Source organism: Sorex araneus, chromosome 1, assembly GCF_027595985.1.
Source record: "Sorex araneus isolate mSorAra2 chromosome 1, mSorAra2.pri, whole genome shotgun sequence".
Lineage (NCBI taxonomy): Eukaryota > Metazoa > Chordata > Mammalia > Eulipotyphla > Soricidae > Sorex > Sorex araneus.
Window position 1 is genome coordinate 301,443,011 of NC_073302.1, and position 14,890 is coordinate 301,457,900.

General features: G+C 55.2%; 1 protein-coding gene across 2 annotated transcripts in view; it reads left to right on the plus strand.

Moving 5' to 3' along the window:
• The window catches only part of FBXO16 (F-box protein 16), a 38,486-nt gene extending 25,015 nt beyond the window's left edge, over window positions 1–13,471 (plus strand). Inside the window, exons 7-9 of one of the 2 annotated variants that reach the window (XM_055121769.1) lie at window positions 1,245–1,347; window positions 8,979–9,004; window positions 9,552–13,471. In XM_055121769.1, coding sequence (XP_054977744.1) covers window positions 1,245–1,347; window positions 8,979–9,004; window positions 9,552–9,561 — 139 coding nt within the window. In that variant the 3' untranslated portion in view covers window positions 9,562–13,471. The remainder of the gene's footprint in view (window positions 1–1,244; window positions 1,348–8,978; window positions 9,005–9,551) is intronic. The other variant, XM_055121764.1, reaches the window with a different exon arrangement.
• The last annotated feature ends 1,419 nt before the right edge of the window (window positions 13,472–14,890 follow it).

A 14,890-nucleotide genomic window follows, 5' to 3' on the forward strand; every position in this document is an offset into this window, starting at 1 on the left:
CCTGAGTACATGAGCCAGGAGTAACCCCTGAGCATCACCAGGTGTGACCCAAAAAGCCAAAAGAAAGAAAGAAAGAAATATGACGGTAAGAAGCAAATACTGGGGGCTGGAGTGATAGCACAGCAAGTAGGGTGTTTGCCTTGCACGTGGTTGACCTGGGTTTGAGTCCCAGCATCCCATATGGTCCCCTGAGCACCGCCAGGAGTAATTCCTGAGTGCAGAACCAGGAGTAACCCCTGTGCATCGCCAGGTGTGACCCAAAAAGAAAAAAAAAGAAGCAAATACTAACATGACTACAGACACCAGATGATGCAGGCAGTCCCACATTTCATTTCTTTACCTGTGTCCTGTCCTCAGCGTTTGTCATCCTGAGAATATCCAAGCAAATGATGGTGGTTAAGCCCCACCCATAATCTCTCTGGGTATGGTAAACCACCATCATTTGCTTGACTGTAGACAACATCATTTGCTTGACTCTGCTTTTCAATTTTAGGGATTCCCCCACCCCCACACTTCACTTTCTTTTCTAACTGCACTGAGGCGGGGGGGGGGGGGGGGGGAGCTGGAATGGATGGAGAGGATTCCAAAGCCAAATATCTTTAGATGTGTCTGGAGAAATCTAGCTTCTGCTCCCGCTCTGCCATTGTGCTCCTCAGTTTTGATTTGATCACATAAGAACTTGCTGAGGGATGACCATGGTGCCAAATCTCTGGGTGTAACTTTTCCCACCTTGAAAGAGATCAGCTAATGCACACTCAAAGACTCCTTTCTGAGTTACACAATACACGCCTTGACCCCACTCTATTTCTTTTTTCTTTTTGGGTCACACCCAGCGATGCACAGGGGTTACTCCTGGCTCTGCACTCAGGAATCACCCCTGGCGGTGCTCAGGGGACCATATGGGATGCTGGGAATCGAACCCCGGTCGGCCGCCTGCAAGGCAAACACCCTACCTGCTGTGCTATCGCTCCAGCCCCGACCCCACTCTCTTTCTTTATGAAAGAGTCTATTATGGAGGTTATACAGTCACTGTGGGTACCGATCTGTCGCTTTCCCTTCTGCGTGGTGCCAATGTGGCGACCCTCCATGTCTCTATTCACGGACATTCACTTATTTCCCAGATGAGAGAAGGCAACCATTTCCATCATCACAGGAACAAGACCCCAGGGACCAATAGCTCTGCAAAGCAGTCAAGATGTCTGACAACCATTTGTCATCTTCGCTGTGCTTTTTTTACTTTACAGGAGAAGGAAAAGGCACGAAATGACCCCAGATTCCAGCCAGCAGTCATGCGATAAGAAAAATAAACTGCAGGACAGAGCTAAGTTAAGGAAAGCACAATCACTGGTGAGTATGACTTACTAAAGATGCTAAAGATGCTCCACCAAAGAGCCTATCTCAAAGTTGGGCTTGTTTTGTTTTTTTTTTTTAATATACCAGGATCAGGGTCTGGAATGATAGTACAGTGGGTAGAGCATTTGCCTTGCATGTGGCCAACCCAGGTTCGATTCCCAGCATCTCATATGGTCTCCTGAGCACCACCAGGATTAATTCCTGAGTGCAGAGCAAGGAGTAACCCCTGTGCATTGCTGGATGTGACCCAAAAAGCCAAAAAATATATATACATATATATACCAGGATCATCATGGTTGAAATCACTCAGTTTGCAACCTTGAGAATGCCCTTGATTTCATCTCAGCTCATTTTCTTTGGTTAAGAAAAGTTCATGAATGTGTGTGAATGAATCCGCTCTGAAAACAGTGAAAAGGAGCATCGTTACAGGTCTGTATTCCACAGGGAGTCCCATGGGGCAGGTGGGGGTGTGAGGGTGCAGAAAATGACTTCTCTTTGGAATGTAGGATCCATTGACCCAAATAGAAGACCAGGCTTCCCCCACCTTTCCTGCGGCTGCCAGGAAAACAGGATTATTAAAGTGCATCTCAAGTGACTTAAAAAAAAAAAAAAAGAATTAAGACCCTATCCTTCCCTGATTAAAAAAGACCTAATTGACTATCTGCCAAAGCCACTCTTGGGGACAAGGAACATTCCCGTTTCTTAGCAGAATTTCCCAGGGGTGCTTCTCTGCACCCACCCCTCCCGTCGATTCCAGTGAGGGGGTGCCGTACGGGTCCCGAGAGCAAGGTAAAAGGGAATGAGGATGGAATAAAAAGTTCTGATTACACATAAAGATCTTGAAAGAAGTTTAGGCTCCACACACCAGGAAAATTCATATAAAACAGATGCCATTCGGGAGAGGAATAAGAATATGCTCTTAAATAAATCACTTTTATAGCCCCCCGTTAAAGCCCTGTTACTTTCTGTTTAAATGCATTTTCAAGTGTTATGTTCAGAGAGAAAATGAGGGACAAAATGAACGTTTTTAAAGAGAGCAGTGGGCCCGTGGGGGGCGAGCCCAGGGGGTAGGATGTGCTGATGGCAGCCATCTGCGGATTTTAAAGCCACGCAGTAAAATTGTCGGTGCAAACTTAATTGTGCAGAATAATGGCATGAGGCGAACGTCACAGGCCCTCCCGGCTGTCCTACCTGGCGCCCTGGAAGTAGCCAGTGGGTCTGGGTGGACAGGGAGCTTGAAGGCCAGTGAGCGGGGAGGGCCGTGCATACTTACAAATGGCCTCAGAGTTAAACAAATCAAAAAGGCTAATCAGAAGCCGCCCCCGGGCTCTGGCACTCACTATGTGTCACGCACTTTCTGCCCTGGCTCACATGAAAATACAAACATAAAAAGTGGCATTCAGACTTTGCACGCAGGAGGCCTCGGGGTCCAGCCTGGCCGGGAGATCCCCACTCCCACACGACAGCACAAAGCCAGGGACCCCCCCCCCTGTGCCCTGCCATGTGTGTGGCCCCCAAAACAAAGGAAATAGTAATTTGGAGCCCCAGAGATAGTCCCAGGATAAGGCACTTGCCTTGCACGCAGCCGATCCTGTTTCAATCCCCGACACCACATAGCATCTCCTGAGCACCACCAGGAATGATCCCTGAGCACAGAGCCAGGAGTAGCCTCTGAGCATTGTCAGGTATGGCGCCAAATGCACCCGCAGCCCCCAAAAGTGGCACGTATTAGAGCTGTGAGGGAGACCAGGGCCGATGTACTAAGGCAGAGAGTTTCTAAGTCACTGAACAACAGGCTTCTCCGAGAGCACTGAGCATGGAGCACTAGGCCCCCCAATCCTGCCGTGCTCTCCCGCCAGGGAGGGGAGGGGAGAAGCCTGGCTGGCAGGGCCCCTAGGCTGTGATTGGCCAGCCCCTCTGCACTGGGTGAGCAGGGTGTCACACTCAGAGGCAAGAGGCCACTAGGAAGGTCTTGCCACTCGGGACAGAGATGGAGGAGAGGCCACAGGGGACCCAGGCGACAATGGGCCACCCTGACAACCGCAGCTGCAGTGGAGGAGACTGTGGACTCATTTCATAGAGAGTTCTAGAATCTTGAGACCGCTGTCTTTGGGAAGGTTTCAGAAGCAACTACACAAACAGGTGCACAGATGAGAATTAGGGCCTTGCATGGTAGGGGTATCTCTGGCCACACCTGGCGGTGCTCAGAGGTTACTCCTGGTTCAGTGCTCAGGGGTCACTTCCAGCAGGATGTGTGGGACCCCCCCGAGAATCCAACAGGGGTCAGACTCGTTTGCCCCTTAGCCCCTGTACTCTTCCCAACCCAGTTTCAGGGTAAGTTTCTTTCTGATTTATGACCAGTAAATGTGCAGTTTGTATTCCTGCTTTATATTTTATATACCTGGAGCCGCTTAAAAATGGTTTTGGGTGAAAAGTGCTTGGGAGAGAGAAACAGTTTGAGAAGCTGAATTTAGGGGAACTGTCTCTAGAGGCCAGAATGAAAGGCCTTTGGGGCAGGAGGGTAGTGATTTGAACATTGGGGGGGGAGTTCCTCTCCCCCTACCCGCCCCAAAGGGCAATTGATACTTGGGGAGTAAGAGCTGGGCGAGTGGGAGGGCTGGCGGCCAGGAAGCATCGTGCATAAGGCCTGCAGGGGTGGGGGGGGTAGGGGCGGGGGGGCGCTGGCCACACCGAGACCCTCTCCTCCTTCTCATTGTCCCAGCAGACTCCAATCTTTCTCAGAGCATCCCGGGGCGGGGGGAGGGGGTTGTTTCCAACACCGAGGCTCTGGTCATGTTTGTCGTTGTTTAGCAGGCAGAGGCTTTCCAGGATCCCTTCCCCTCCCCCCCCCCGACTTTCAGGTCAAGGGCTGCGGGCTAACAGTGGCGTCACTCACCTCTGCCACCTCCTCGTGTGACTCACAGAGAAGGATGGGAATGGCGCCTATCAGATCCTGGATACTTTACAGTGGCAAAGATTTGCCCATCGAGAGTGTCTAAACACCCAGCAGCGCCCCGTACTCCATGATTATAAAATTCCACGGACCGCAAAGCAATTAAAAATAAGCATCTCGGGGGGCTGGAGCAATAGCACAGCGGATAGGGCGTTTGCCTTGCACGCGGCCGACCCAAGTTCGATTTCCAGCATCCCATATGGTCCCCTGAGCACCTCCAGGAGTAATTCCTGAGCGCAGAGCCAGGAGTAACCCCTGTGTATCACCAGGTGTGACCCCCCCCAAAAAAAAAAGCATCGCGGGGGGCTGGAGCAATAGCACAGCGGGTAGGGCATTTGCCTTGCACATGGCCGACCCAGGTTCGATTCCCAGCACCCCATATGGTCCCCTGAGCACCACCAGGGGTAATTCCTGAGTTCAGAGCCAGGAGTAACCCCTGTGCATCACCAGGTGTGACCCCCCAAAATAAGCAAATAAATAAATAAGCATGACGGGTAGCAGGCATCCTCTGAATGGGATTTCAGAGGTTTCCCTCACTTGTGTGGAGATGTGAAACACACACATAATTTTTTTTCTTTAATTTTAACAAGTCAGGTGGTGAGCTAGTACATGGGTCAGGGAGCCTGTCTCCCACCCTATACACTATGGTGCTGACCTCAGTTCCCACCCGCAGCACCACATATGGTCTCCCAAGCACCGCCAAGCTCTCTCGTGGCCCCTGAGCGCCTCCAGGTGTGACCAAAACAATCATTTTTGGTTTCTTGTTGTGGGGACCAGAAGTGGTCACTGGTCAGACTGCCCTCGCGGTCAGTGGTCACCTGAGGCCTGGGGCGGCGGCGGCGGCTGAGGGTGAGGGTTGCCAGGGCTACCAGCAGGGGGCGCTCGCTTGCTTCCCTGCTTGCTTTTACTCCCGCGGCTCCAGTTGAGCCGGTTCCCCTCTGTCCCCAACCACACCCCCTCGGCCCCCCACCCCATCCCCCGCCCCAGGGCACCGATGTCTAAAGTCACAGCTGTGGGAAATGAAAGTGCAAAGTGGACGCACACTGTCCTCTCCTGCCGGGCTCTGTGGGACCTACATGTGATGTCTGGCGGCCTGGGCCTGGGTCTCCTGTGCCCCCTGCACCCCTCACCCCTCTGTGCCCCCCTGCATCCTCCTGCACCCCTCTATGCGCCCTGCACCTTCCTGGGCCCTCTCATGCTCCCTGCGCCCCCCCTGCACCCACGGTGGCCTCTGGGCTCCGAGCACCCGTCCACCCACTGACCTCCCGGCTGCGCTTAGTATTGATCCCTAAGGGAGGAAAGCCCTGGACACTGCAAGGGTCGATCTCGCCACCCACCCGTCCCGCCCCACCCCCGGAAAGGGTCACACCCAGGGCAGGGGGGTGGGCCAGGGCTTAGGGGGCATGGCAGGAGGCAGGGGGCAGCGCCCCCACACTACATGTCCTCCCCCTCCCCAGCCCCGCACCATCTTCAGCTGCGCCAGGTGTGGCCCAGGTACTCCCCCTTCCCACCAAGGCAGGGCTGAGCAGCGCCAATCCTGGGCCTGGCCCGGAATCACTGATCAGGTGGCCCCTGGGCCCTGCGCCCGCCCGGGCTTCTCGCTGGAGCCGGCAGGAGAGAAGCGTGTGTCTGGGGCTTGAGCGGCACTCTTGGTTCTCGGTATCCTAGTTTGAGAAATCGTAGTCCCTGTCACTACTGGGTTTTAAGGATTTTTTTTTGGGGGGGTGGGGAGGGCACACCCAGTGGTGCTCAGGGCTTGCTCCTGGCTCTGTGCTCAGGAATCACTTTTGGGGGGCCAGGGATGGAACCCAGGCCAGCCGTTCACAAGGCAAGTGTCCTTGCCACTGTACACAGTAGTGGAGTGCCAGCCCCATGACTGGAGTTTTAGCATGTACGACGTGAAGGCACGCATGCACATGCGTAGCGTCCATCCACACATATCTCCCCACAAGTGGAGCAAGCAGCCCGGGTCTGCACAGGGACATTTTGGAAACAGCCTTTCTGCTGACGCTCATTTGTGAGTGGGTTTATTTCTGTTGTCATATCACACTGGGCAGTGCTCAGGGCTCACTCCTGTTCTCCTCAGGGCTGACTCATGGCTCTGTGCTCAGGGCTGACTCCTGGCTGTGCTTAGGGCTCTCTCGTGGCTTTGTGCTCAGGGATCACTCCTCACTGTGCTCGGGGCTCACTCCTGGATCTGTGCTCAGGAATTACTCCTGGCTGTGCTCAGGGATCCCTCCTGAAGGGTCTTGCAGGACCCAGGCAGTGCTGGGAATCCACGAAGGGCCAGCTGCGTGCAAGGCCAGCACCTCAACCTCCGTCCTGTCTCCCTGGCACTTCCCCTGTCTTTTGTGGGAACCGGGGTCTCAGGCACACAGAGCAGGACCTTGTCCCCGGGCTCCTCCCCCACCCCCTCGCCCTGGTGAGCCTGAGGCCCGCGCCCACCCCGGGACTCACTCCTTGGGAGGCTGTGGGGCGCGACGTCGGTCTCGGGGCCATCCCTGCAGTTGCTCAGCCTCTGCTGAGGCTGACACCCCAAGTTACTGAAAGAGAAACCAAGGGCCAGCAGTGGTTTCCTGTGCACGGCGGGGCTGTCTCCCTCCCTGACTTGACTCTCACCAGAGCGGGCAGCGTGGAGGAAACGGGGCGCCCTCTGCAAAGGGGGTGACCAAGGGAGGCTCCCTGCACTGCCAGGTGGGAGCAGATGAAAGCCAAGACTTGGGGAGAATGTGAGTGTCAGGACACGCGGTGGCCCCTTGAGGCCCTGTTCTAGGGGGACGGCTGGGCAGATGGACTGTCCCTGCCATGGATAGTATCCCCAGCTCCCGGGCCCCTCTTGATCCCGCTGCATGCTGGTGCAGGAACTGCAACTGTTTGAGTGTTTGCAGCAGAAACTTCCCACTCTGGGATTCTCAGCCATGATTGCCCTCTGTGGAATGACCACAGCAGCCCAGCCCAGAGTTCACCCCCTTCTGTACTGCCCCCCACCCCCTTTCATCTTTTTTCCTCTGCTGGTGAACATTCAAGCCTTTCACGAAGAGGCCCTTGTAGCCCCTGTTTTCAGGGGGCAGCTGAAGGGGCGGGAGCCCAGAGCAGTCTGCAGAGATGAGTGACAGTTACCTCGAGGGAGGGGGGATACTTGGGACCAGCCCCAGTCAAAACAGCAGCTTGTAGGCTCCTGCCTGGGCGTGTGGGCCTCAGGCTGTGGAGGTGGGGTTCCTCACAGGTGGTCAGAGGATCGCATCAAACTCGCCTTCCTGTCCCTGGGGCCCGGAGGGGCACAGGCAGCCTCCCAAGGGGCATCCGGGACCTCGTCTGGGTTAGAGCACATGGGGATTGGGACCACTCACCGCAGTCTGGGTTAGAACTCATCACCCGCGGGAACCCACTGCATTTCTGGGCCCCGGAGCAATAGCTCAGTGGAGAGGGCGTTTGCCTTGCACACGGCCGACCTGAGCTCGATCCCCCTATGGCCCCCCGAGCACTGCCCAGAGTGATGTGCAGAGTCAGGAGTAACCCCCGAGTATTGCCAGGTATGGCACCAAATCAGAAAAAGAAATCACTGCACACCTGGGCTGGTGCCTGCCCCGCCCCATACCTGGGTTAGAGCCCACTCACTGCACACCTGGGCTGCTGCCCGCCCCATATCCGGGTTAGAGCCCACTCACTGCACACCTGGGCTGGTGCCCGCCCCATACCTGGGTTAGAGCCCACTCACTGCACACCTGGGCTGGTGCCCGCCCCATATCCGGGTTAGAGCCCACTCACTGCACACCTGGGCTGGTGCCCGCCCCATACCTGGGTTAGAGCCCACTCACTGCACACCTGGGCTGGTGCCCGCCTCATATCCGGGTTAGAGCCCACTCACTGCACACCTGGGCTGGTGCCCGCCCCATACCTGGGTTAGAGCCCACTGCACACCTGGGCTGGTGCCCGCTGCACAAGTGCACCCCATGGCTCAGTCCAGGGCGGCTTCTCTGCGGGGCCTCTCGGGTGCTTCCTTTACTCTGCTTCACCCCAGTCTGGCCTCTTCCACCCTCCCGCAAACCATCAGCAAACGCCATGCCAGGCTGGCAAGACACTGGGCCCACAAGCTGCCCCAGCCCAGGTCCCCACCCAGGGCACACGCTGTTGGGAAGGAAGGCGGCAGCCGGGATCGTGTCTGCCAGGTGCCTCTGTGCAGCAGTGAGGCGTTTAGAAGCGATGAAGAGGCGGGAGGTGAGGCCACCAGCAGAGCCAAGTTCTGCTCCTTGTTTGTCGCGGGGTTGGGGCCGCCCCCAGGGTGCTTTAGAGCCACGCCCAGCTCTGTGCTTTAGGGCGACCCCTGGTGGGAGAGTGAAGCTAGGTTAGGGTCAGCGCCTTAAGCTGCTGTCTGCATCAGGGAGAGCAGGAATAGGGGGTTGCCACAGACTCCACGCCCCGCGTGTTGCGTTCGCGCGCGTGCCGCAGGAAGAAACGAGCTAAGCGTGGATCAGGGGCCGGTGGGGACGTCGTCAGGGAAGGCTGTGCCTCCGGGGCCCTACCCAGACGTTCTGGCCTAGTGTGGGCCCAGGTCTGAGTGAAGGCAAAAGCTCCCCTCTCTCTCCCTCTCCTCCGCTGCTAGCCCAGCGGCTCTTACTTCTCTCTCCTGCTCTCTCCTCTCCCTCCGCTCCTCTTTCCTGCTCACGTGCAGATGTCAAGGAAAAGCTGTTTCTCGCTGTGAGTCTGGGCTGCAGTGCCAGCCGGCAGTGTGTGCGTGCATGCAGGGAGAGCTGGGATTGGGGCCTGCAGGGATGCTCCCAGCCCCAGCTGCCTGGAGGGTCCCAGCCCGTGCATGCGTGCATGGAGAGAGAGGAGAGGGGCGTGCATGAACGCTCCCAGCCACGGCTGCCTGGAGGGCCTCGCTGGGACAACTGGGGGATGGATGCAGCCGCAGAGCACGTGCCTTGCATGCTCAGTCCCCAGAACCACATGGCAGCTCTCTCCAACCACCCCCGCCACACCTCCTCTCCGGAACCCACGTTTCACACTATTTTTTGCTTGGGAACCCCTGTTCTTGAGGCTTAGGGGAGAAGCTGGTTGTGAAAGCATTTTGGAACCCCAGGAACGGGGTTCGCAGTTGCTGGAGGCCAAGACTCAGTAGCATGAGAAGTGGGCGGCAGCTGGTGGGAAGTCTGATCTGACCATCCCTGCTTCCCGTCACGAGGAGGTTTTGGTGGGAGCGCTTCCTGTGGGGCTCTGAGCTCATGGCTTCTCTCCTTCCTAGGTATCCCTGAACACAGATCCCAGCTCCCCTCGTCAAGCGCCGGCTCGGCTGGCCTGGTCTCCCGAGCCCTCGGCGACACTCCCAACCACAGAAACAGCCGCGAAGATTCTCCTGCAGCAGCTCCGGGGCCAGCCCAGGCTCCCACTGCTCCCCAGCCGGGCCCTGGACGTACCATTGACTTAGAGTGGGGACCGTGTCGCCACCACAAGATCACCTGATGCTGTCAGGACTTGGGTGCGTGTTGGCCGCCCTCTAGTAGAAGCTTTTCCTTCAAATGCTTTTTTGTTTTGTTTCTCTTTGGGGTGGGTGCCACACTCAGATATACTCAGGGCTTGCTCCTGGCTCTGCACTCAGGAATTACCCCTGGCTGGGATTGAGAACCATATGGGACGCCGGGAATTGAACCTGGGTCAGCCGCATGCAGGGCAAGCGCCCTCCCCGCTGTGCTATCGCTCTGGCAGGTCCTTCAGATTCTCCTGTGTGGCCTCTGAGTGCCGCAGGGAAGGGCATTCTGGGGGCCACTGGGGATACAGATTCAGGGCGCGTGTGATGCTACACAAGGTCACAATAAGAAGGGGGTTAGGCGGGGCTGGAGCAATAGCACAACGGGTACAGCATTTGCCTTGCACATGGCCGACCTGGATTCGATTCCCAGCATCCCATACAGTCCCCCAAGCACCACCAGGAGTGATTCCTAAGTGCAGAGCCAGGAGTAACCCCTGTGCATCACTGGGTGTGACCCAAAAAGCAAAAAAAAAAAAAAAAAAAAAAGAAGAAGAAGAAGAAGAAGGGGGTTAGGCTCACATCCAGTGACATCAAGGGCAGCAGTGGTGTTCCAGGAGGACGCGCACGGGGCTGGTTCCTGTGTCTTCATTCCAGCTGCCACCCCAGAAATGTCGTGGGTTTCCAGTGCAGGTTGGAACTAGCCAGACAGTAAGTCGATGAAGTGGCTGAAAACCTGAAGAAACTTGCCGAGCATCAGAGGACACCAGCACACTCATGGGTTAGTGGCGACAGGGTATTTCTCTCTCGCCCTCTGGGAGGCTGGAAGTCTGAGCCGGAAGTGTCCAGGGTGGGACCTCAGGGCTTCTCCTGAAGCCCCGTGTCCTTTGTGTGCGTCCGTGTTCTCTCACTCCTCGGAGGACAGTGTCACGCCGATGCCTCATTTACTCACCTGGGAAGAGAAGACTCCACCTCTGCTCAAAGCAGGCTCCTGAGTCCTGGAGTTTAGGGGGTCCCCGTGGGACGCCAAGAGCATCACAGGGGTTGGGGGAGCCCCAACACAGCCACCCCACGGGGCTTTGTAACTGCTCTGTCTGCAGAAGCTCAAAGGTCAGGCCTGGTGGTTCCTGATCCAAGGAGACCCAGGTCAGCAGCTGTGCCACAGACTCTGCCTCTTGGAGGTGGAACAGAGCCCACAGCGGGGGAGGGGACCTCAACTCCATCAGTCCCTCCCTGGCTGTACCTGTGAGGAGGTTGGGAAAGAGGGAGCAGGGATGTTTGCCCTGACTGGGTGGGCACCCATGTCCACAGAGGAGCAGCGGGCTTGGGAATACAGAAACAGTTGCTTTCCTGCAAAAATAGAAGTCAGAATGCTAAACAGCGCCCCCCAGCCCCCCGTCCCCATTCCCGGCCCACATGGGTGCAGAAGGAGAACAGCCCGGTGATGTCAAGTCTGTATGTGTCCAGATTCTGCGTTTGTTTTTGTTTGGGGGCCTCACTCAGTGGTGCTCGGGGTCTGGCTCTGCTCCGGGATCACCCCTGGAGGTGCTCTGGGGACCCCATGGGTGCCAGAAAAGGAACCAAGGTGAGTCCTGGGCAAGGCTGACGCCCTCCCTGCTGCTCTGTCTCTCCGGCCCATGGGACTGAGTTTCTCACGCCTTTGCTGCTATTCCCATCACACGTTCTAGCGGGTCCACTGAGGACTCACGGCCGGGGGGGGGGGGTGAGGGCGACACGTTGGCAAGCAGCTCTCCCTGTGAGCCTGGCTCTGCCCTTTGTACCCACAGCCACACCAGCACCTGCGGAGGCTGTCAGCCAGATCCCTTACAGCCCGCTGGCCCCCAGCCCCGTTCCCTGAGCTTGTCCACCCTGTGGCCACCTCAGCCATATGCACGTGGCCTGCCTGGTTCTGTGCTCGTGGTCACGGAATTCTGAGTATGCGGTGGTGGGCTGGCTGAGCTGTGAAGTTCAGTAGCATTGTGTATGAAATGCATTTTCGACTAATGATACTGTCCATGCATGATGGTTTCGGGGAAAGAAACCCCAGGGCGTGTCAGGGATGACCCGTGTGCCACAGAAGCAGGGGCCAGAGGAACTGTGTGACCACGAAGGCCACAAGAAGTTCCAGCACAGGGGCCCAGTCCCAGGCTAGGTGGGCACAGTGATATGAAGCCGACCTTCCTCCTTCGCCGCCGGTGTCCTCCCGTCTTCCCGGCACTGTCCTTTTGGGGGCGCTGCCTGGCCCGCTGCCGCTCCTGGCGGAAAGGCGCCTTCTCCCAGGCTCCGCGTTTCACTGGGTTTTGGTGGCGGGTCTCAGCCGGCGGCTTCACTCAGTGGCAATGACAGGGAAAGGCCACGCGGGGGCGCGCCGCGCCCAGAGAGCAGCGGGGGCGGCCCTGCGGTCCAGGGGCTCACGGGAGGCCTGGAAGCCGATTCGCAGCACTGGGAAGGGGCTTGGGGCTACTTATCTGCCCCCCTACAGGCGGTGCTTTTGCAGCTCAGAGCTTTGATTACAGCACAACGAGCCAACACACACCCACAGAGGGTTTTTTTTCTCTTTTTTTTGGGGGGTGGTAGGGGTGGGGCTGGGCTCACCTGCGCTGTTCAAAGGACCATATGCAGATGCCCTGGATCTAACTGGGGTCAGCCCAATGCAAGAAGGGCACCTGAGGGGCCAGAGTGATAGGACAGTAGGGAGGGAGCTTGCCTTGCACGCAGTTGACCCGAGTTCAATTCCCAGCATCCCATAGGGTCCCCTGAGCATCTTCAGGAGTAATTCCTGAGTGCAGAGCCAGGAGGAACCCTTGAGCATCGCTGGGTGTGACCCAAAAAGCCAAAAAGCCAAAAGAAAATTTTTAAAAGGCACCTTGACTTCTGTACTATCTCTCTGACCCTCCACCTGATGTTTGAAGAATCCACACAGAGTCTTAGGAAGAAGTAAAATGTGGAGGGTGATGGTCCCCCAAGCACCGCCAGGAGTAATTCCTGAGTGCAAAGCCAGGAGTAACCCCTGAGCATCGCTGGGTGTGACCCAAGAAGAAAAAAAAATGTGGAGGGTGTTGGGGGGGTTTAAGCCACCCTGGGATGCTCAGGGTCACTCCTGGTGGTGCGTGAGGACCACATGAAGTACCAGGAACCAAACCCAGTCAGCTCTGTGCCATGCAAGGGCCCTACCTGCCACTGTTCGACTGGGGCTGAGGGGTAGAGCTTCTGGTTCACATCAGTGAGGCTGGGTTTGATCCCCTAAACTCTGGACTTAAAAATAAATAGGAGGTTGGAGTGATAGGACAATAGGAAGGGCAGTTGCCTTGCATGTGGCCAAGCCAGGTTTGATCCCTGGCATCCCATATGGTCCCTGGAGCACCACCAGGAGTGATTTCTGAATACAAAACCAGGAATAAGTCCCAAGCACTGGCAGGTGTGACCCCAAAACCAAAATCCCCCCAAAATAATAAAATAAAATAGCATAATTAAATGACAAAATTATATAAATGGAAGAGAATAAGTGAAATGAAATAAAATAAATAAGACATATTGACTACAATGCACAAAATAGATGACTTGAATGAAAATAAAATAGTGGGGAAAAAATAACACAAACAAAATAAATTTAAGGGGCTGGAGCAATAGCACAGCGGGTAGGACATTTGCCTTGCACGTGGCCGACCCGGGTTCGATTCCCAGCATCCCATATGGTCCCCTGGGCACTGCCAGGAGTGATTCCTGAGTGCAGAGCCAGGAGTAATCCCTGTGCATCGCCAGGTGTGACCCAAAAAGCAAAATAAATAAATAAATAAATAAAAATAAATTTAAGTAATGAAAATAAATTTTCATTACTTAAAATTTCAAGGAACCCAACCCCGGCAGCCGACCTCTACGACCCCACCCCCACCATGCTCCAGGCCGCTTTCCACACGCTCAGGCTGAGCCTCAAGCATGAGTGAACATATTACTGAACCACACGTCATCATAGAGGGAAATAAATACACATGCCTCTTGGAGAGCCTGGCAAGCTACAGAGAGTATCCCGCCCGCATGGAAGAACCTGGCAAGCTCCCCGTGGTGTATTCGATACACCAAATACAGTAACAATAACAGGTCTCATTCCCCTGACCCTGAAAAGAGCCTCCAATTGTTGGGAAAAATGAGTAAGGAGAGACTGCTAAAAATCTCAGGGCTGGGATGAATGGAGATGTTACTGGCGCCCACTCAAGTAAACTGATGAACAACAGGATGACAGTGATACAGTGATACAGTGAATGAAAATAAATTAACAAAACAAATGACAAAGGGGCTGGAGCAATAGCACAGCGGGTAGGGCGTTCACCTTGCATGTGGCCTACTCTGGTACGATTCCTCCGCCCCTCTTGGAGAGCCCAGCAAGCTACTGAGAGTACCTCGCTCACACGGCAGAGCCTGGCAAGCTACCCATAGAGTATTCGATATGCCAAAAACAGTAACAACAAGTCTCACAATGGAGATGTTACTGGTGTCCACTCAGCAAATTGATGAGCAATGGGATGACAGTGACAATGACAGAAGTAAAATCAATAAGTTAGAACTAAATTATTTTATTTTATTTTATTTTGCTTTTTGGTTTACACCCAGTGATGCTCAGGGGTTACTCCTGGCTCCACACTCAGGAATTACTCTTGGCGGTGCTCAGGGGACCATATGGGATGCTGGGAATTGAACCCGGGTCAGAGCCTGGCTGGGCTATTGCTCCAGCCCCATTTTTTAAAATTTTTTTATTATTTTTTAATTTTTTTAGAACTAAATTTTTTAATAAAAGGAAAGAAAGTAAATTAACATTAACTAAGACCATGAGATAAATGCATTTTATTTAAATAAGAGAATGAAGAGAATAAGATAAATTTAAAATAAATTCAGTACATTAATTTGTTGAATGAAATAACCTAGACAGCTTACCGCCCAAGCTTCCCCAGCAGGAAGCAATGCAGGGAAAATTCCACTTTCTGTTTGTTTCTGTTTGTGTTTTTGTTTGGTTTTGTTTGGGGACCACAGCCTGGAGCGCCTGGGGCTTACTCCTGCTCAGGGCTCTCTTGGGACTGTGTGGGATGCCCGGGATCAGACCAAAGCCACGTGTAAAGCAGCGC